General features: G+C 37.1%; 1 protein-coding gene across 2 annotated transcripts in view; it reads left to right on the forward strand.

Annotated features, from left to right (window-relative positions):
• The window catches only part of VEPH1 (ventricular zone expressed PH domain-containing 1), a 373,634-nt gene that overhangs the window by 270,910 nt on the left and 80,493 nt on the right, over positions 1-22,231 (forward strand). The window contains exons 9-10 of one of the 2 annotated variants that reach the window (XM_006867941.1): positions 9,429-9,568; positions 13,414-13,548. In XM_006867941.1, coding sequence (XP_006868003.1) covers positions 9,429-9,568; positions 13,414-13,548 — 275 coding nt within the window. The remainder of the gene's footprint in view (positions 1-9,428; positions 9,569-13,413; positions 13,549-22,231) is intronic. The other variant, XM_006867940.1, reaches the window with a different exon arrangement.

The following is a 22,231-nucleotide window of genomic DNA, read 5'->3' on the forward strand; positions in this document are numbered from 1 at the left end:
CCTTTAGTATGGGTTCTTTTTCTTAGTCTTTTACAGTAGTGGTCCTATGCAGTATTTCTCTTTTTGTGACTGACTAATTTCACTCAACATAATGCCCTCAAGGTCCATCCATGTTAACTGGTGGTTTGCAGCTTCCTTGTTATTCTTAAAGGTAGCATAATATTCCATTGTGTGTATGTACCATAGTTTGTTTATCCATTCTTCAGTTGATGGGTACTTTGGCTGTCTCTATCTTTTTGCTATTGTAAATAGTGCTGCTATGAACATTGGTGTGCATATATCTTCTCATATTGTGGCTCATTTTTCTTGTGAGTAAATACCAAGTAGAGGAATTGTTAGATCATAAGGTATTTCTATTTTCAACCTTCTGAGGAAATGCCATATTGTTTTTCCAGAGAGGTTGGACCATTTTGCAGTCCCACCAGCAATGCAGGTGTGCCCCAGTCTTGACACATCCCTGCCAGCATTTATTGTCCTCTACCGTGATGAGTTTTCTTGATTTTTAAACTGGACATTTAAATGCTACTATAAAAGGACCTCTGGTAGCGTAGTGGTTACGAATAGGACTGCGAACCTCAGGGTCAGCAGTTTGAAGCTACCAGCTGTTCCGCAGGAGAAAGATGAGGTTTTCTGCTCCAGTAAAGATTTACAGCCTCGGAAACCCTGTACAGAGTCGTTATGAGTTGGAACTGACTCCACGGCACATAACAACAACAACAAACTAAAGAAGAATTTTTATGTTAACAAATGGCTATTACTGATAGTGTAGTTTTTAATTAGAAAGGCAGATGGAATTTCAACATGAAAATATATGTTGTATTATTACTATGATAGTTTCAGATTGTTTTATAGTAAGATCCTACTGATCTTTAGGAGCTCTGGTAGCGTAATGGTTACGAGTCAGGCTGCTAATCTCAAGGTCAGCAATTCAAAACTACCAGCCATTCCCTGGGAGAAAGATGAGACATTCTGCTACCGTAAAGATTTACAGCCTCAGATACCCTGAACAGATAGGGTCGCTATGAGTCAGAACTGACTCCATGGCACATAACCACCACCACCACTGGTCTTATGTTTGCTGTTCCAGAGCAAATGAGAAACTGTAATCAAATGTCATTGTTATAGCTGAGGTAAGTGTGGCTTACCAAATAGTTATTGAACATATTTCAACTTATAGTGACCCTATATAATGTTTCTGAGAAGTGACAGGTGAATTTAAACTGTTGATCTTACAGTTCAAACAACCTTTCAATCTAGTGTTTATCCTATAATGCCAGACCAGGACTCAAAGTTCATACTAAGAGGCTTCCAAAGATTTCTGTGTGAACTTTTTGAAGCCCCTTTATATTTAATGTAATATAGATTGGATTATTACATATGGAAATGTTTAGGTATGTGTGTATATGTAGATAAGAAGCCCTGGTATTCAAGTGGGCTACCCATTGGGCTGCTAACCACAAGGTCAGCAGTTTGAATCCACCAGCTGCTCTTCAAGAGAAAGATAAGGCTTTCTGCTCCCACAAAGATTTACAGTCTCAGAAACCGTAATCAGGGTTTCTGTGACTTAGAACCGGTTTGACAGCACACAGCAGCAGCACATCTGCATGTAATTGTTCAGACATTTATTTATGCACTCTGTCAGCCAAGTACTAGAAACAATGATACCTCAGTAGCAATGAGCATCCCTAGCACCAAGATCTTGGTTTCTAATATCATTCTCCAACAAGAGGACCCAGGCTTCTTGGAGAAATGGCTGATTGGGGGACTCAGCAGGAAAGAAAATCAGATGATCCTGGAGCATTTTGTAATATGCAAAAAAGCATATGTACACATGATGACGTCAAAAGGACACGGTTGCCAAATGAAAGAACACCCAGTGGCCAAACCTGAAATCATTTGAGCAACAAAATATTGTTAAATGCTGTGGAGTCAGTCCTGATACATTGTGACCCAGTAGAGAGTTTCTAAGGAGTGACTACTGGGTTTGAACCACCAACCTTTTGGTTATCAGGTCAGTGCTGATCTTACAGTGTCACACCAAGACTACTGTATTTATTGTATAAATATCCAAGAGTCTATACTGACATAAATACAAGCATAACTTCCCACTTCTTGAGTATGTGCTTTGCATAGTGACTTTCTTCAAACCAGTACAGGATGGAAGGGGAAATAAAGAATAACTCCACAGTGGATAATCCTGATGAACTTCAGCCAGGTGATCAAGGTCTGCATCAACATACATGCCTTCATGTGTACATTTATATGATGTGACAAAAATGACATTGAGTCTCTCTAGTCTTCCCCCAAACCTATAACACCAGTCTAATCATAAGAAAAAGTCAGGTAATTCCCAATAGAGGGACATACTACAAAATATCTGACCAGTAACCTACAAAAATACCAATGTTAACAAAAACAAAGGAAATTTGAAGAACTGTCACAACCAAGACCAGACTAAGGTAACATGAAAACTAAATGTAATGCAGAATCCTTGATTGCATTCTGGACAGAAAAAGAATGTCAGGTAAAACATAATCATGTATGGGTTTTAGTCAATAATAATATATCAATATTGGTTCATTAATGGTAACAAATGTACTATACTAACATAAAATGATATTTGTATTAAAATTGGGTATAGGATATATTAAAAATTTCTGTAATGTCACATTTTTCTGTAAATATGAAAGTATTCTGAATTTTAAAAAATTATTATAAAAATACTAACAGAAACTTTTAAGATGCTGTAGTGAACACAACACAGGTATAAAGGTGTATGAATAGTATTGTGGGGTAAAAGAGAATTCCAAAATGATCCTTAAAGATTTTGACTCACAAAGAAGACCAAGTATTCTTGTATTTCTTAATCAAGTTTTTTAATTCATTCATCTATATAATGTGTAAATATATGAGATTCTTAATTCATGGTATATTTTATTATACAAATAGTGATGCTTTTTCTCTTCAGTCTCCATAAAGACCAAATCAAATCATTTTCTCTTGATAGTAAAAAGTTCCAATCTATCACAGATAAAGAAATAATCAGATTTGCTCAAATATGGAAAAGGTCTATATTTAAGTGTTCCCTTCTCCCTCTTTAAAAATTTAGTCTAGAAAAATAAATTATCCTTAGGGATTGATAATATAAATAAATAACCATCTTAAATGCCATGATACACTAAATGTAATTCCTGGAATTACAGTGAGAATTCATGCCTTTTATAATTTTGTTCAGGATGTTTGCCTACACTTAAAATGCTTGTCTCCCTTATACTTCTAAGTTTGAAATATTAGTTATCTTTTAAGGGTCCTTTCAAATACCTCTTCCTCCATGAACCCTCCTCTTACTCTCTGATCAGCATGTGCACCTCATTTCCCTTAGTAGTCATAGTTGTGTATCCCTCATGCCTCATGGACTTAAAATAACTTATAACCCAGGTCTTTAGAGTTTTCTTCCATTTGGCTGTAAGCCACTTGACAGCAGGGTCAGCATAATGACCCCTGCTTTTCTAAGCACAGTGTTTGACATTCATTTGTTTGTTTACCAAACACTTATTGCATGCCTACTACTGGATATCATGGCATGGATGTTGTTGTTATTAGGTGCTGTTAAGTTAGTTCTGACTCATGGTCATTCTGTGTACAACAGAACAAAAATTCTCCCTTGTCCTGTACTACCCTCACAACTGTGCCTAAGTTTGAACCCATTGTTTCAGCCACTGTATCAATCTATGTCACTGAGGGTCTTCCTCTTTTTCACTGACCCTCTGAGCATAATGTTCTTTTCCAGGATCTGGTTCCTCCCAATAACATGTCTTAAGTTTATGAGAAGTCTTGCCTTCCTTGCTTCTAAGGAGCATTCTGACTGTGCTTCCTCCAACATAGATATATTTATTCTTCTGGCAGCTCATGGTATATTCCAATGTTCTTTGTTAACACCATAATTCAAAGACATTGATTCTTCTCCAGTTTTCCTTATTCATAGTCCAGCTTTTACATGAATCTGAGATGATTGACAATACTATGATTTAGATCAGGCGCACTTAGTCATCAAAGTGACATCTTTGCTTTTTAAAACTTTAAAATCTTTTGGAGCAGATTTATTTAATGAAATATATCATTTGATTTTTTTTCATTGCCGTTTTCATAGGCGTTGATTATAGATCGAAGTAAATGAAATTCTTAACAGCTTCAATCTTTTTTCCATTGGTCCTGATGCTGCTTATTGGTCCAGTGGTGAGGATATTTGTTTTCTGGATGTTGAAAAAGAAAAATTATCTTCATCAATAAGTAATTCAAGTCTTCTATACTTTCAGCAAGCAAGCTTATGTTGCCTGCTTAGTTGAGGTTATCAAAGAGTCTTCATCCAGTCCTAATGTTGAGTTCTTCTTCATGTAGTCCAGCTTCTAAAATTATCTGCTCAGCATTCATATTGAATAAATACGGTAAAAGGATAAACACCTTCTTAATTGTAAACCACACAATAATCCCTTGGCCTGTTTCAAGGACTGCCTCTTGGTCTATGTACAGATTCTACGTAAGCACAATTAAGTGTTCTGGAATCTCCATTCTTTGGAATGTCATCCATAATTTGTTATTTTCTGGACAATCAAGTGCCTTTGTGTAGCCAGTAAAACACAGGTAAGCATCTTCCTTGTATTCTCTGCTTCCAGACAAGATTTATCTGACATCAGCAATAATTTCCCTCATTCCATGCCCTATTTTGAGTCCAGATTGAATTTCTAACATTTCCCTGTCAATGTACTGCTGCAGCCATTATTTTTAAAGTATTTTCACATTACTTTACTTTTGTGTAATATTAATGATATTGGTTGATAGTTGCCACATTCTGTTGTATCACCTTTCTTTGGAATAGACACAAATATGAATATCTTCCATTCAGTTAGTCAAGTAGCTGTCTTCAAATTTCTTAGCATAGACTAGTGAGTACTTTCACTGCTTGTTGAAACATCTCAATTTGCATTCTGTCAATTCCTGGAACCTTGTTTTTTGCCAATGCCTTCAGTGCAGCTTTAGACTTCTTCCTTCAAGACCATCTATCGGTTCTTGTTCACATACTACTTTCTGAGATGACTGAACATTGACCACTTCTTTTTGGTACAGTGGCTCTGTGTATTCTTCCCATCTTCTTTTGATGCTTTAATATTTTGTCCATAGAATCTTTCAATATTACAACTTGAAGTTTAATTTTTTTTACCTCCATTCTTTTAGCTAGAGAAATACTGTGTGTGTTTTTCCCTTTCCATTTTCTAATTTCAAGTCTTTGTACAGTTCCTTATAATAATTTACTTTGTCTTCTCAAGTTGCCCTTTGAAGTCGTCTGTTCAACTGAAAGAATAGGATGGACAAAAATTATCAAGGAAGTTATAACAAAGAAAATTCAACATTATGGGGGAAACTTCTGAAATCAGAAAAATGCTGAATAAATAAATAATGTGACAACTATTAATACAGATGAGGTTTACTGAAAACATTAACAGAAATCTTGTATCAAAGAACTTGATTTATTTTTATAATCAATGTATATTTTTGTAAATTAAGGATAAGTCTATTTTACTACTTTGTTCATTTTATGTAGCCTAGGATCCATGTGGTTTGGTTATAGGAAGCTGAGAGACTCAGTGTGGGTAAAATCAATCTAATCAATGTTCCTTTTCAAAAGACAACCTGAGTGAGCAATAAGAAATGAGGTAAAGAAAAAAGAAACTGGTTTTGTTGTTTTCTCATAGCAAAGTCCTAAAGACAAGAAGTTCAAGTGGTAACTATGAAGCTACTCCACGTGTTCTTAGAAAAGAACTTTTTCCTTTTGTGACCTTCTATGAAAGTGAAACATTGCTCTCCCACTGTATCCATTGTTGTTATTATTGCTGTCATTGTTGATTGCCAACTAGTCAGCTCTAATTCATAGATACCTGATGTATAACAACAAAATGACTTTATGTATAAGAGACAGTGATGCTGCCCAGTCCTGCACTATCAACATGGTCTTGGATATGTTTGAGCCCAGTGTATAAAATATAATTTTAGTTGTATGCATACGATTATGGGATACTTGGTTTTCTATTTCCTCAGTTTAGATTCATTTAAATTCAAAAATCTAAAAAAAATTGTTGTCAAACACAATTTCTGGCATGAAATTTAAGCTTATATTGCCCTCTGTTATATTCTTTCAGATCTTTGTCTCTCAACAACAACAAACCTTCTGTTCTTTTCACTGACCCTTCAAACATCTTTTACACTCTCATAGACCTAAAAAATGCATGAATGATTTTAAATTTTTACATAAGGACATTGAATACTCAACCCAAAATTGTTTCTAAATTGCCACACACAAAAAATTAATTTCACAAAAATTATTTTTCTTTCATACCAATGTTTAGGAATTTCAGTGAGCTATTAATAAGGAGTCCTGGTATGGCACGGCAGGATAATGCACTGGACTGCAAGGTCAGTTTGAACTGCAACATCGGCAGTTCAAGCCCACCAGCCGCTCCTTGAAAACTCTATACAGTGTCATTATGGGTTGGAACCGACTCAACAACACTTAACAACAACATTAATTCCTAAAGGATCCCTGGTGGTATCCTGGCATAACTCTGTAGGATAAACACTCAAGGTCAGTTTGAACAGCAAGGTTGGAGGTTCAAACTCAACAGCTGCTCCTTAGAAACCCTATACAGGGTTGCTATAAGTCAGAAATGACTCAATGGCACTTAGCCACAACAACAAATTAATTCTTAAAGTAGCCCTGGTGGTGCTGTGGTTAAGTGCTCAGTTACTAATGGAAAGATCAGTGGTTGGAACTCACTGATTGCTCCAAGGAGGAAGATGTGATAACCTGCTTCTTTTACTTCAGTAGAACTGCCCCCACAGTCTTGTAAACCCTGTAGGGCAGTTCTACTCAGTTCTACAGTGTCACTATGAATTGGAATTAACTTGAAAGCAACAGGTTTGAGTCTCTCATACTTCAGACATATTGTCAGGAGGGACAAGACACTGAAGAAGGATAACATGTTTGGTAATGTGAAGAGTCAGAGAAAAAGAGGATGACCCCCAGCGAGATGGATTGGCCAAGTGGCAGCATCAAGGAGCTCAAGTGTGGCAACAATAGTGAGGTTAGCCCAGGATCGGGCAGTGTTTCTTTCTGTTATGAATAGGGTCACTATGAGTCAGTACCAATTAGATGGCACCTAAAAACAACAACAACTCAGAATTAATTATTAAAATTTCTGTATATATTTCTAAATTTTATTATGGTTTTACTGTTTTGTTTTGTTTTTTCCAAGGCCTTCACCTCTAATATTTCACTGCCCACTCTCCGATAATCCTCTGGATGCTTCCCAGAAGGCCTATTACTTCCTTGACTTCCTATTACATCATGACTGACTCCCAGATGGCATGGTGCTCACATAAGCCTTCTCCTCGTCCCCTGAGGAGTACAGTGCACTCTCTTAGTTGGAGTCCACTGAGCTGCCATTATTCAAGTCCCCATCAACTTTTAATCAACTCTAATCCATGTCCATTTTTAAGACTATAGCATACTTACTCTCTTAATTTTCCAAACATTTCGTTAAAAACTCAGATTTATTCTGAAACAGTAATTACCTCATGGGCTATCAATATGACTATTGTTGTTGTTGTTGTTAAGTGCCACTGAGTCAGTTCCAACTCATAACGACCCTGTATAGAGTTTCTAAGGAGCAACTGGTGGGTTTGAACCATGGACCTTGGGGTTAGCAGTCCATTCCTTATCCTACATCACCATACCAGAACTCCATCAATATGAATACTTTGTTCATTACTGTACCCGTCACTCCTGGCACACAACAGATGCTCCACAAATATTGTCTGAACCGATCACTGATGCTCAAGAACCCAGAAAATATTGATCAAGGCTGCATAATTAATTCATGGCAGAGGTAAAATATGAACTTACCTGAGCTGATGCCACATTGGGTACTTTCTACTTCACCACACTGGGGATTTTAAATCAATATGATTACATATTTAATTAACTATGTAGCCTTGTTCTATTTTTTCAGGGTCCCAGAGCATCAATGATTCGTTCAGACAATATTTGTGGAGCATCTGTTGTGTGCCAGGTACCACTAGCACAGTAGAGAACAAATCAGCTACACTCATTACTTTACTGGGGTGACTTTCTAACACCTAACTTGTAAAGGTTAAATGGGATTAAGTGTGAAAAGTACAGGCAATCAGTGAGTTTTTATTTTCCAGTACTTAACACAGTGCCTGGTACATTTAGTCTCATCCTGCATTGCTTCATCCACTCATCATTCATTGTCTTTACATAGGGCTCCTCCCCACCTCCACTCTCCCCACTTCCCATTTCTTGACCCTAAATGACTATCTCATAACTTTCCCTGCTGAAGCTCTTCAAGATTATCTGACCTGTCCAAGCATACCAAGCCAGTTCCTAGGAAGACCCAACACTGACCAGAGTTATTCTGGAGGCTCTCACTGTGGCCCCAACACAACTAAAAGAATAGTGCCCCCAATTCACAGCACACTATCTATTGCCCAGAAAATTGGCATGCCATCTCCTTTTTTATTGAAGAAATATTTTTTTTTTCCTTCCATGCATATTGCTTGAAGACTTCTCTTGTGTTGCTGACTAAAACATGGGGGAAATGGATGATTGTTGTTGTTAGATACTATTAAATTGGCTTAGCTCAATGACCTTATGCATGGTGACTGTGTGCCATGGAGTCAGTTCCAACTCATAGCGACCCTGTACAGGGTTTCCGAGGCCGTAAATCTTTACGGGAGCAGAACGCCTCATCTTTCTCCTGCAGAACAGCTGGTAGTTTCGAACTGCTGAACTTGTCGTTTGCAGTCTGATTCGTAACCACTACGCTAACAGACCTTATGCATAGTAGAACAAAAACAAAACAAAATTACAATTGACTGGTCCTGTACCATCCTCAAATCAGTGCTATGTTTGAGCCCATAGTTGTGACCCCTGTGTCAAACTATCTCACAGAGGATCTTCCTCTTTTTCACTGATCCTTTACTTTGTCAATTATGATGTCCTTCTCTAGGGGCTGCTCGTACCTGATGACATGTCCAAAGTAAGTAAAACAAAGTCTTGCTATCCTTCCTTCTAAGAAACATTCTGGATGTACTTTCTCCAGGATAGATTTGTTCATTCTTCTGGAAGTCAATGAAACAGTCAACATTTTTTACTAGCTGTATTCTGCTTCAAATATATTAATTTAAATATACTTTCCATGAAATGGATCCACTCCTAAATGAACCATATCTTGGAATTATTAGTTCATAGTCTAAAACTGAAACATGCATTTCTAAAGCTGTATAAGTGCTGAAGTGTAAAGTGTAACTCTGGAATTAATCTAATTTTTACCTCTGTGTGTGTTTGTTTCTAGATACTGTTAGAAGTTGTGTAGCAAAATTGTTCTTCACTTGCTCCCTGAAGGGTCATTATTGCCTGTATAGTAAATCCAGTTTTGTTCTCATCAGCCAAGAACCTCAGCCCTGGATCCAGATCATGTTTCTATTTCAGCAGGTGTGTGTAATTCAAATACATCATGGTTCCTTAATGATCTGATGGAGTATGAGTTTATAATCATTTTTTACTGATTTGTTATTCAGCAAGAGTTGATACATAGATAGTAGCAATACAAACTCATTTTATTAATGATTTTTAATGTAAATACTATACACTTTGGGATATTTTCCTTATTAAAGTTCTTGAATTAGTAGCCAGTAGGCCAAGTGTGGTGCCATAAGATAAGCACTGGACAGCAAGGTGGTTTGAACCTTGAGGATGATGGTTCAAACTCACCAGTCACTCCTCAGAAACCCTATACAGGGTCCCTATGAGTCCAAATTGACTTGACAGCACTTAACAACAACAACAATGCCAAGTAGAACAATTGATGCATTGAGTTATGATGTTGGAGAAGAATATTGAAAGTGCCACAGATTGCTAGAAGAACAAACAAATCTGTCTTAGAAGTACAGCCAAAATGCTTTTTAGAAGAAAGGATGGTAAGACTTCGGCTCTTATACTTCAGACATATGATCAGAAGGGACCAGTCCCTGGAGAAGGATGTCATCCTTGATAAAAGAGATGGATTGGCATAGTGACAGCAGCAATGGGCTCAAGTGTAACAACAATTGTCAGGATGTCTTTTGTTCTGTTGTGCATAGGGTCCTATGAGTCAGAACGAACTCGACAGCACCTAAGAACAGTCCAAAACTAGTTGTATCTTAAATATCCTTATCTTCAAGAAATCAGAATGGAAGAGGAAATAAATTCTGGTTTTAAAATAATTTATTGGGAGGAGTGGTGTTCCTTATGTAGAACTAGGCTTTGTTTTTCTAGAGTTCTCTAATCTCCAATTAATTTAAGTGTGACTGTATTATTTTTGGCATTGTCAAGATACTAGAATGATATATTTTGCCCCCATAGAATAAATGCATATAGGTGAAATTATATGAAGAGGAACTTTCAACTAAACAGTGGAGAGTTTGATCCAAAGATATTAGCAGCAAATTAGATATTTTATTTGGAAATACTTTTCTTGAATGTACTAAATTTTTAACTAAAATTTGAGTATGTTGTTGTTGTTATGTGCCGTGGAGTCGGTTCCAACTCTTAGTGACCCTATACAGAGTTTCCAAGGCTATAAATCTTAATGGGAGCAGAAAACCTATCTTTCTACCGTGGGACATCTGGTACTTTTGAACTGCTGACCATGAGATTAGCAGCCCAATTCGTAACCACACTACAGACCAGAAAATGTTACTAATAGAAGGGATCTTGGACATTGTTTTTTTTCAGGCATGAAATTCAAGAACAGACCTCAGATCATCTGGCTTCTGATTTAATGGTATTTTCACCACTGCACGTGTGTTAAAATATAAAAGGAGAGAAAGGTCACTGAGTGTTGTTAATGCTTTGCCCTCAACTGATTAAAGATTGGCAGCCCAAACCATTTAGCAATACCACAGAAGAAATAGGTCTGACGATCTACTTCCATAAAGATTACAGCCAAGAAAACCCTACAGAACAATGCTACCCTATAACACATGGAGTCTCCTGTGTCATAAATTAACAACAAAAACAAAATGAAAACCAAAAAGATAAAATGAAGAGATTGTGGGCAGGAACAGAGAGACCACAGACAAATAAAAAACAACAGAATGCTAATGTTATACTATGGTTGAAATTTAAGCCAAGTGATAAGATCATTTCTTGACTTCTATGAATAAAACATTTCTGGAACACTACTACAAACATCACTAATGAGATAATTACATTTATTTACAAAATTAAGCCATTCATATTAAGAAAAAAATAACTTAATGCTGAATACATAATCATAAAACAGAACTGTAGTAATTAAGGAAAGAGACAGGGTAGATCTGCCTTTGGATATCATTTTTCAAATAAATCATCTTTACAACATTGACTAACATCTAGCAGAGAAAAGCTCATATTTTGATGTATATTGTATTGTTGTTGTTGTTGAGTCCCATCAAGTCGTTTCTGACTCATAATGACCTTGTATAGGATTTCTGTGGCTGAAAATTGTTGTGGGTGCAGAAAGCGTCATCTTTTTCCCTCAAAGCAGCTTGGTGGGCTCAAATCTCAGACCTTGTGGTTCAAAGTTCAGTGCTTACCCTACATAGCCACCACCCTCCTGAATTGAATTGCACATTGGTGAATATAAAGAGCAACATTGATTTTTCTTCCTTTGTTTGAAATCCTGATCTTATTTATTTATTTTTTTTTTACTTAACTCATATTTTTCAAATAGTTTCCAAAAGTGATTTTGTATTTGGTTTCATCACTTTGTTCTTCACAATTGTCAGTTTTTTTGAAAGCAAACCAAGAAAACTGGATTTTCCTCCTTTCAGTTTCATTTTGTTGACTTACTTTGGTTGTCTTTTTCTTTAAGTAAAATCACCAAATAGCATCAGCTTGTTCTACTTTTCTTCTTTGTTCATTTGCTGTGAGGGTTCCTTTCTTTTCTTACACCTTTTATATTGTTTAATCCTCTAGATGACTCCTTGACTTACGGTGATAAAATCAAATCTTTGACTTGATTACAAACCCAGTACTGACTTTTCATGCTGGGTCACGCTCACTTCTCCACCAACTTAATACAATCATGGAGTCCTCAAATTCACAGGTTCCAGTCTAAATGCTCCTCTTTGAATTGATGGTTTGTTAAATCAGGTCTGCTCTTCCTTAAAAGACTAATCACGTGCTGTATAAGCTTCTGATGATAATCAAGAAATTCCTAAATATGTTTGCCTCGTTGATTGCACAATCTGTCACTGGCTCTTAAATTGTTTCAATCTGTGTGTCATTTACTCAAAATTTAGGATTCCTAGCCTAGTCCCACAAATACAAACAAGAGATAGCTTATTTTAATAATAATGAAATTGTCAGGATTATTTTATGTATAGTGTTAAAGTAGCATAAAAGTGAAAAAAGTTTTTAATTTTCACTCACAAAATGGAAATTTTGCACACACAGACCACTTAGACCGTTATATGTTAATATTTGTACAGTCATTGATATATTAAATGTGATTTTATAAATTAATCATTATTTTGTCATATTTCATTCATAAAGGATGGTATATAGAATATATGCATATAAAGGGCATTCTAATACTTTTATAGATATTCTCCATGGTTTTGTAAAACTCTTCACTTGAATTGAAAAGTCTCTCACATCTCATTAAATACAACATACAGACGAAAGTTTAAATCTTTCTTTGAAAAAACTCCTGGACTTCAGTGAAACAGGTGTAAATGTGATTTATTTGTATTAGTGATTTTATTATTCAATATGTAGAGAAATTAACTTAAAGCTCTAAGAGTAACCATTCATTATACATTTTAGAATTAAAATGTTTTTGCTTCCCCCACACTGTTCATATTTAGTAGTAGCATAATGAGCTCATAGCTACTTAGTTTCAATTTTACATGGTTTACTCGTAGATGATCTTTTGTACCCAAATTTTAATCTTATACTTTTATTCCCAGATCTTTAATGAAATAAATAGGAATATTTATATAGACATTTTTCTAATCAAGTAACATTTCTGGAAATTCATTTCAGTATATACATTATAAAATTTAAGCATAATTGTAGAGATTAATATCAACTGTCTTGAAAATCCCATTAAATAATTTTAATTTCTGTTAAGAAATAAAAAGCCTGAAATGCATCATATATCTGATCTTCAAAATTCATCTCTGTGTTCTTCCATTTAAATTTAAGCCATGTTATGGCTCAGAACAAGCTCAAGTAATATCTTGCTGTCAGTCAAACTGTCTTGTTATAGCAAGAACTAACACATTAAGCTGTTTTCCTTCACACCCTTTCAGAGCCTGTTTCCAGAGCCCCTGTCCATACAGAGTCATTCTGTACAATTTCTCAGAGCTCTGTGGGAGAAGACCCAAGCAGAGGGTGCTCACAGCTTTGAAACAGCTATGATGGAGTCCACATTTCCACATCAAAAGGTAAATGTTGCTTTCTTTTGGTTTGTTGCTGTGAAGTGAACTCCCACATGACACGATCATGTACCACAGAATACACTGTTACTCATTCTTATGCCATCTTGTTATGCTTGAATCCATTGTTGCAACCACTGTGTGTTTTGAATGCCTTCTAACCTAAATGGCTCATCCTTTAGCAAGATGCTGTCGCTAAGTACAATTAAGTCAGTTTTAATTTACAGCAACCCTGCATAGAGTTTAATATACAGTAACCCTGCATAGGGTTTCCAAGGAGAGCTGATGTATTTGAACCACCAACCTTGCAGCTAACAGTCCAGTGCTTATCTTACAGCATCATATCAGATAGTATTCTTTTATGATCATTAGAATTTTCATTGTCTGGATTTTGGAAGTAGATAATCAAACTTCTCTTTCCAGTCTATCTTAATCTAGAAGCTCCACTAGAACCTGTCCAACAAGGGTGACCTTGCTGGTATTTGAAATACTTGTGGCATAGCTTCCAGTGTCACAACAAAACACAGGACACCACAGTTCGACAAACTGATAGACAGATGGTGGCTCCTTCCCTAGGACATGTTATTATAAACCAATATTCAAGATCTTTAAAGAGCTTGTTTTTTACTAAACAGTTCAGTTTTGTCCTTCTTTATTTTATTTCATCGCTGTCAGAAAATACTTATTAAAAAACTATTTTTAAATGGTGCTAGTAGATCCTTAAGGTCAGCGGTTTGAAACTACCAGCCACTCCACGGGAGAAAGATAAGGCTTTCTACTCCCGTAAGGATTTACACCCTCGGAAACCCTGTACAGGGTCGCTATGGGTCAGAACCAACTCGACGGCACTTAACAACAACAACAAGTAGATCCAGGACACTGTAATGTTGATAGACAAGGTACTGGTACTTCTCCCTGAGACTAGCATACTAAGATAATACAGCCCACACAGAACCACACAAAAACTGCATGCATGGTTTAGTTGTTGTTCAGTGCCATTGAGTCGGTACCGACTCAGTGACCCTACACAAACAAAACGAAACACTGATCGATCCTGCGCCAACCTCACAACTGTTGCAATGCCCGAGCCCACTTCTGCAGCCACTATGCCAATCCACCTCATTGGGGGTCTTCTTCTTTTTCTCTGACCCTCCATTTTACCAATCATGATATCCTTCTTTACCTGATAAAATGCCAAGGTATGAGAGATGAAGTGTAGCCATCCAGGCTTCCAGGAAGCATTCTGACTGTACTTTTTCCAACAAAGATTTCTTTGTTCTTTCAGTAGTCCATGGTACTTTTAATATTCTCCTCCAACACCATAGATCAAATACATCAATTTTTCTCTGGTCTTCCTTATTCACCGTCCAATTTCACATGCATATGAGATTATTGAAAATACCATGGCTTGAGTCAGGCACACCTTAGTCCTCATGCATGGTATGTTGTTGTTGTTGTTGTTGTTGTTGTTATGTGCCATGGAGTCGGTTCCGACTCATAGCGACCCTGTACAGGGTTTCCGAGGCTGTAAATCTTTATGGGAGCAGAATGCCTCATCTTTCTCACACGCAACAGCTGGCAGTTTCAAACTGCTGACCTTGCAGTTCGCAGCCCGATTCGTAATCACTACGCTACCAGAGGTCCTTCATGCATGGTATAGAATAGGAAATATTTTACAAAGAGAAGATGTGGACTCTAGGGTTAAAAGAGAAAGAGCATCAGGGGATATGGCTCCAGTTTTATTTCTTTCTTTCCTACTTCCTCCCTTTCCTTGTCCTCAGCAATCATCATATGGGAAGAAAATGAAAATACAGTGGACAAGTCAAAAGAGAGCATGATCAGGGTGAGTTAGAGCTCTGTTGAGACCAATAAGCATTATTTGAGACAGAGGATTTTAGGAGTATGGGAACAGGGGCATCACTCTCATGACATCATTGACTGAGATATCTGAGCAGGCAGTGAAGTTGGGTATCTTGTTTGTGCTGCTGTAACAAAAATATTCTACAATTAGCAGCAATGGGCTCAAGCATAACAATTGTGAGCATGGTGCAAGACTAGGCAATATTTTGCTCTGTTGTGCATAGAGTTGCTATGAGTCAGAACCACCTCAACAGCACCTAACAGAAACAAAGAACAGAAATTTATTTTCTCAGACCTCAGGAGGTTAGAAGTCTCAAATCTAGGGGATCTACCTAGTGGGAGGTCTTTCTTTCATTTTTTCAGCTTCTACTGCAAAGTCAGTTTGAACCAAAAGATTGGTGGTTCAAGATCATCAGCTGCTCCTCAGAAACCCTATACAGGATCATTATGGGCTGGAACCAACTTGATGGTACTTAACAACAACAACAACATCAAAGTAACCAACAATAATTAGAGTTTTTGGACTTATACATGTACCTGCTGTGTGTCTGTCTTCATATAATGTCTTTACCGTGTGTGTGTGTGTGTGTCTATTCTCGTCATCAGAAATGAGTAGGCTTAGGGTCTACTCTATATCATTAACATACAAAAAAGAAAATCTTCTTTCCAAAGTGGGACAGGTACAAGACTTAGGATTTCAACATATTTTCGGGAGGTGGAAGGGAGAATGGGAGGATAAGATTTAATCCATAACACTGGGGCAGGACCAGCTTGTGAAACGGCCCCACCTGCTTTATCAAGTGAAGTTAGCAATGAATGTGTACCAACACGATCAGATTGTGTATGAGAAAAGTCACACCAAGCAGGGATGATCAGAAGAAGTCTGACTGGAGACAGAAAAGCTATGTAGGTTTTCTGGTGGTTAGGAAATGAAGGCCTGAACTAAAGAAGTAGCCTGGATGTTGTAGGAAAAGGATGGGCTGGAAAGCCTTTAAGGAAGTAGAATCAACAGGACTTAGTACTCATCATGAAAATGGAAGAATCATGGATGACTCCCAGGTGTATTATTTGTCCAAATGGATGAAGTCACTATCCTGCAAGAAGAGAAAGCATCTGCTTTGCATACTTTGAGTCTGAGCTGTTTGTATGGATAACCAGGGGATGGTAGTGGTTGAAACGCCACTTTGGACCTCAGAAAAAGGCTATGACAAGAGATATAGACTTGGGGGTCATAGTAGAGCCATAAATTGGATCACTCAGAGAGAAAGTATATCATCATGTTGTTGTTAATTGCTGTGGATTCCCTCACAACTCATGACAACCTATGCAGAGTGGAATGAAGTAATACTCAGCCCTGTGCCATCTTCATGATCAGTTGTGGCTGAACTGTTGGGCTTCATAGGGTTTCCACTGACTGGTTTTGGAAGCAGATTGCTGGACCTTTCTTCCTAGTCCATCTTAGTCTAGAAGATCCTCTGGAACCTGCCCCCAAGCAACACAGCAACACACTGCCTTCACTGACAGACAGGTAGTAGTTGAATGGGAGTTACATTAGCTAGGAATGAATGACAAGAAGTTACCACTGAACCATCACTTCTCCCTATATCATGAACAGAAATATTTTATTCTTCATCTCTCCTTAGTAAGCATGGTCAGCTGCTCTTTCTAAGACTTTCACATCTTCAAAGATCCTGATGATTCTTCTTTGCCTTCAGGAAAGTCCAACAGTAAGCACTGATGCTTAGTGTGCAAATACCAGATGTTCTTAGAGTCCATGACCCTGGCCTCTGTCCTTGACTCTTTTATTGAGAAAGGAAACACACTTTCCAGTATTAAGTAAATTCAAAGTACCAGCAAATATCAAATTAATTAACAAAAAAATTATGTTATTGTGAAACTAACTCAATAAGTCTTTTAAGTGCTGAAGGATTTTATGCTGAAGGATGAGTAATGGGCATGATTAATCAGAAGTGTGTTACAATGATTTATAAAACTAAAGTCACATCCAGCTATTGCATCACTATTTTTTGGCTTTGTTTAAGAATTAGATGTGTAGTATTAAAAATTAAAGGAAATACCACAACTGCATTGGTGTAAGCAAAATACAATTATTTTAATATTTTATTCTAATGTTAAACTGTTGCAAAGTACATACAGGCAATGCCTCAAATTCTTATAAATTTTTCATTGTGGACTGTATTTTAACTCTAGGCAAATAGTTACAACTTGGCAGGCTACCTCAAATCCTAAAAGATTTTTTAAAATAAAGTAACTTTGGCAAGATAATTTTGTGACTATTTATAAATAAATATGCTTACTTTTATTTCTTCTATTTTATACCAATGAATATCGCTTTGGGGAAAATCAGCTGTAAATCTTTTTATTTATTTTTAAAGTTTTATAATGTTTTGTTCAGGAATAATGGATAAAATTTTTAATATCTGGAATGTACAGTTTGTGGAAAAATCAATCTGTGGCAAAGTCCAGATGTTCCTAAATCAAATTCATTTTCTTTATTTTCTATCAGAGGCATATTAAATTCAAAATAACTGTGTGAATGATCCAAAGTATGCTTTAATTTAATAAAAGATATGTAGATGTTGTTGTAAAGTGCCATCAAGTCTGTTCCAACTCAAAGCTACCCTGTATAGGGTTTCCAAGGCTACAAATCTTTGTGATAAATTACCGTCAATCATCTGTGAGCTTGCCTTACTATGGTGGCTGTGTGTTGCTGTGATTCTGGAAGCTATGTCACAGGTATTTTAAGTGCCAGCAGGGTCACTCATGGTGGACAGGTTTCAGCTGATCTTCCAGAGAAAAACAGACTAGGAAGAAGGAGAGACAGACTACTTCCTAATATTTAGTCACTGAAAATTTCATGAATAGCAGTGGAACATTGTGAGCACAAGAATTTTGAATATTAAAACATGATGAAGAGCACAAAAATACTGTCAGATATATAATTAGGGAAGAGCTGCCTCCTCAAAATAGAGTTGACCTTGATGATACAAATGGAGTAATGCCTTCAGGACCTTGATTTGCTGATGGGACACAATTCAAAATGAAGAGAAACAACTGTAAACAGCCATTAATAATCAGAAGATAGAATGTACAAAGAATGAATCTAGGAAAATTTTAAATTCTCAAAAGTGCAATGGAATCCATAATTATCCATGTCCTAGGCATTAGTGAGCTGAAATGGACTGGTATTGGCCATTTTGAATCTGACAATCACATGGTGTATTATGCCTGAAAGGACAAATTGAAGAGGAATGGCATCACATTTATCATCAAAAAGAACATATCAAGATGTGTCTTGAAGTATAAAACTGTGATAGGATAATATCGTATATGCCTACAAGGAAGACCAGAGTCCCAGTGTGGTGCTGTGGGTTAATACACTGGACTGCAAAGTCAGTTTGAATCTTAAGGTCAGCGGTTCAAGCTCACCAGCTGCTCCTCAGAAACCCTATACAGGGTCGCTATGGGTCAGAACTGACTCAACAGCACTTAACAACAAGGAAGACCAGTTAATACCACTATTATTCAAATTTAAGCATCAACCACTATAGGCAGTGATGAAGAAATTGAAGAATTATTTCAACTTCTTCATTCTGAAATTTATCAAACATACAGTCCAGATATATTGATAATTAGTGGCAATTGGAATGCAAAGGTTAGAAACAAATAGGATGGACCAGTAGTTGGAAAATAGGGCTTTGAAGATAGAAATGGTGCTGGAGATCGCATGATAGAATTTTGTAAGACTAGTGACTTCTTAATTGCAAATATCTTTTTTAAAAAACATAAAAGATGACTGTACACATGGACCTCACTCAGATGGAATAAACAGAAATCTAACTGACAACATATATGGAAAGAGACCATGGAAAAGACAAAACAAGGCCAGGGACAGACTGTGGAACAGGTCATCAATTGTTCATATGCAAGTTCCAGGTGAAGATGCAGAAAATTAAATCAAATCCATGACAGCCAAAATATGGCCATGAACATATTCCTCCTGAATTTAGAGGTAATCTAAAGAACAGATTTGATGCATTAGAAACTAAGGACCTAAGACCAGAAGAATTGAGGGATGACATCAAGAACATTATACAGGAAGAAAGCAAAAGATCATTACAAAGACTAGAAAGAAGGAAAAGACAAAAATGAAAGTCAGAACAGACTCTGAAATTTGCTCTCCAGTGTAGAGATTCTAAAGCAAATGGAAGAATTGAGGAGGTAAAGAGCTGAATATCAAAGGTCAGCTCGAGAAAACAAAGTCAAATATTATAATGAAATGTGCAAAGTCCTGGAGTTAGAAAACAAAAAAGGAAGAACACTCTCAAAATTTCTCAAGCTGAAGGAAGTAAAGAAAAATTCCAAGCCTCAACTAGAAATATTGAAGGATTCCGTGGGCACAATACTGAATGATGCAGAAAGCATCAAAAGAAGATAGAAGGAAGACACGGAGTCATTATACCAAAAAGAAATGGTCAATGTTCAACCATTTCAAGAGGTAGCATATGATCAAGAACCCATGATACTGAAGGAAGAAGTCCAAGTTGCATTGAAGGCACTGACAAAGAACAAGGCTCCAAGAATTGATGGAATACAAACTGAAATCTTTCATAAAACTGATGCAAACTAGAGGCACGCCCTCATCTATGCCAAGAAATCTGGAAGAAAACTACCTGACCAACTGACTTGCAGAGATCCATATTTGTGCCCATTCCAAAGAGAAGTTGCCCAACAGAATGCAGAAATCTCTGGAGAATGTCATAAATATCACATGCAAGTAAAATTTTGCTAAAGATAATTCAAAAACTTCTTAAACCATTCATTTACAGAGAACTTCCAGAGATTCAAGGCAGATTCAGAAGAGGACATGGAACAAGGGATATCATTGCTGACATCAGATGGATCTTGACTGAAAGTGGAGAACACCAGAAAGATGTTTACCTGTACTCTGTTGACTATACAAAGGCTTTTAGTTGTGTGGATCATGACAAGCTATGGACAACATTGTAAAGAATGAGTATTCTGGAACACTTGGCTGTGTTCATGAAGAACATGTACATAGACCAAGAGACAGCTGTTCCAACAAAACAAGGAAACACCGAATGTGTACACCAGGGTTGTATGCGTTCACCATACTTATTCAATTTGTATGCTGAGCAAATTATCCGAAAACTAGATTAAGTGAAGAAAAATGTGGCATCAGGATTGGAGAAAGACTCATTAACAACCTGCAATATGCAGATGATACAAACTTGTTTGCTGAAAGCAAAGAGGACATAAAATACTTGCTGATGAAAATCAAAGACCACAGCCTTTGGTGTGGGTTTCACCTCATTGTTTTTTTTGTTTTTTTTTAAAAAAAAAAAAAGTCCTCACTACTGGACCAATAAACAACATCCATATCAATTGAAGTTGTCAAAGACTTCATTTTGCTCAAATCAACCATCAACACTCATGGAAGCAGCAGTCAAGAAATCAAATGATGCATTGCATTAGGCAAATCTGCTGCACAAGACCACTTAGTGCTCAAGAAAAAAGATGGCAGTTTGAGGACTAAGGTGCCCCTGACCCAAGCCATGGTATTTTCAATATGCAGGTGGAAGTAGAACAGAAGAATCAATACATTTGAGCTATGATATTGAAGGAGAATGTTAAAACTACCATGGACTGCCAAAAGAACAAACCAATCTGTGTTGGAAGAAGTACAACCAGAATGCTCCTTGGAAGCCTGGATGGCCAGACTTAGTCTCTCATACTTTGAACATATTATCAGGAGGGACCAGTTCCTGGAAAGGGATATCATGTTTGATACACTGGAGGGTCAGACAATAAGAGGAAGACCCCTAACAAGATTGACTGGCACAGTGGCAGCAGAAATGAGCTCAGGCGTTAGCCACTTGTGAGGTTGGCCCATGATTGGGCAATGTTTCATTCTGTTGTGCATAGGGTCATTATGAGTTGGGACCAACTCGATGGCACCTAACAACAACAACAAATCTTTGTGGGAGCAAAGTCATATCACTCTCCTGTGGAGCGGCTGGTAGACTTGTACCACCAACCTTGTGGTTGGCAGTCTAGTAAGTACTGTATTACCAGACAGATAGATACGTTCATATGATTTGAAAGTGATGTACATGTGTGTATCTATGGGCTGTGGTGGAGTTACACTGCAGACAAGGGAACTGAAATACTCAAGAAAGAAGAAACTCTTGAGGAAATGTTTGAGTCTCTAGATTGTAACACCTTGGAAGCTTTGTTATTATGACTTTTTAAAATACACTCTTGGAATTTTATAACAGAAAATTATCATTAAGATATCTCTGGTGTGGTGCTATGGGTTAATGTGCCAGACTGCAAAGCTATTTGAACTGCAAGGTTGGTGGTTCAAGCTCACCAGCTGCTCCTCAGAAACCCTATACAGGGTCGCTATGGGTTGGAACAAACTCAACGGCACTTCACAACAACAACAATTATAAACTGCTAGGGAGCACAAATTATGCCTAATTTATCATTGTACTGCTAGTGTCTACACAACAGACTTTCAATAATTATGGGTACACAACTGTGTATATAAATTCTGTCATTTCCTAGCTGCTAGAATTGGAAGTAAAGGGTCCTGTTGAAGATCACACAGCTAGAGAGTGGCAGAGCTAGGTCAGGGCACCATACCATAATAACATTGTTGTTGTTATTGTTATGTGCCATGGAGTCGATTCTGACTCATAGCGACCCTGCACAGGGTTTCCGAGGCTGTAAATCTTTACGGGAGCAGAAAGCCTCATCTTTCTCCCACAGAGCAGCTGGTAGTTTC

The sequence above is a fragment of the Chrysochloris asiatica genome, unplaced genomic scaffold (assembly GCF_000296735.1).
Source record: "Chrysochloris asiatica unplaced genomic scaffold, ChrAsi1.0 scaffold00113, whole genome shotgun sequence".
NCBI classification, from domain to species: Eukaryota; Metazoa; Chordata; class Mammalia; order Afrosoricida; family Chrysochloridae; genus Chrysochloris; species Chrysochloris asiatica.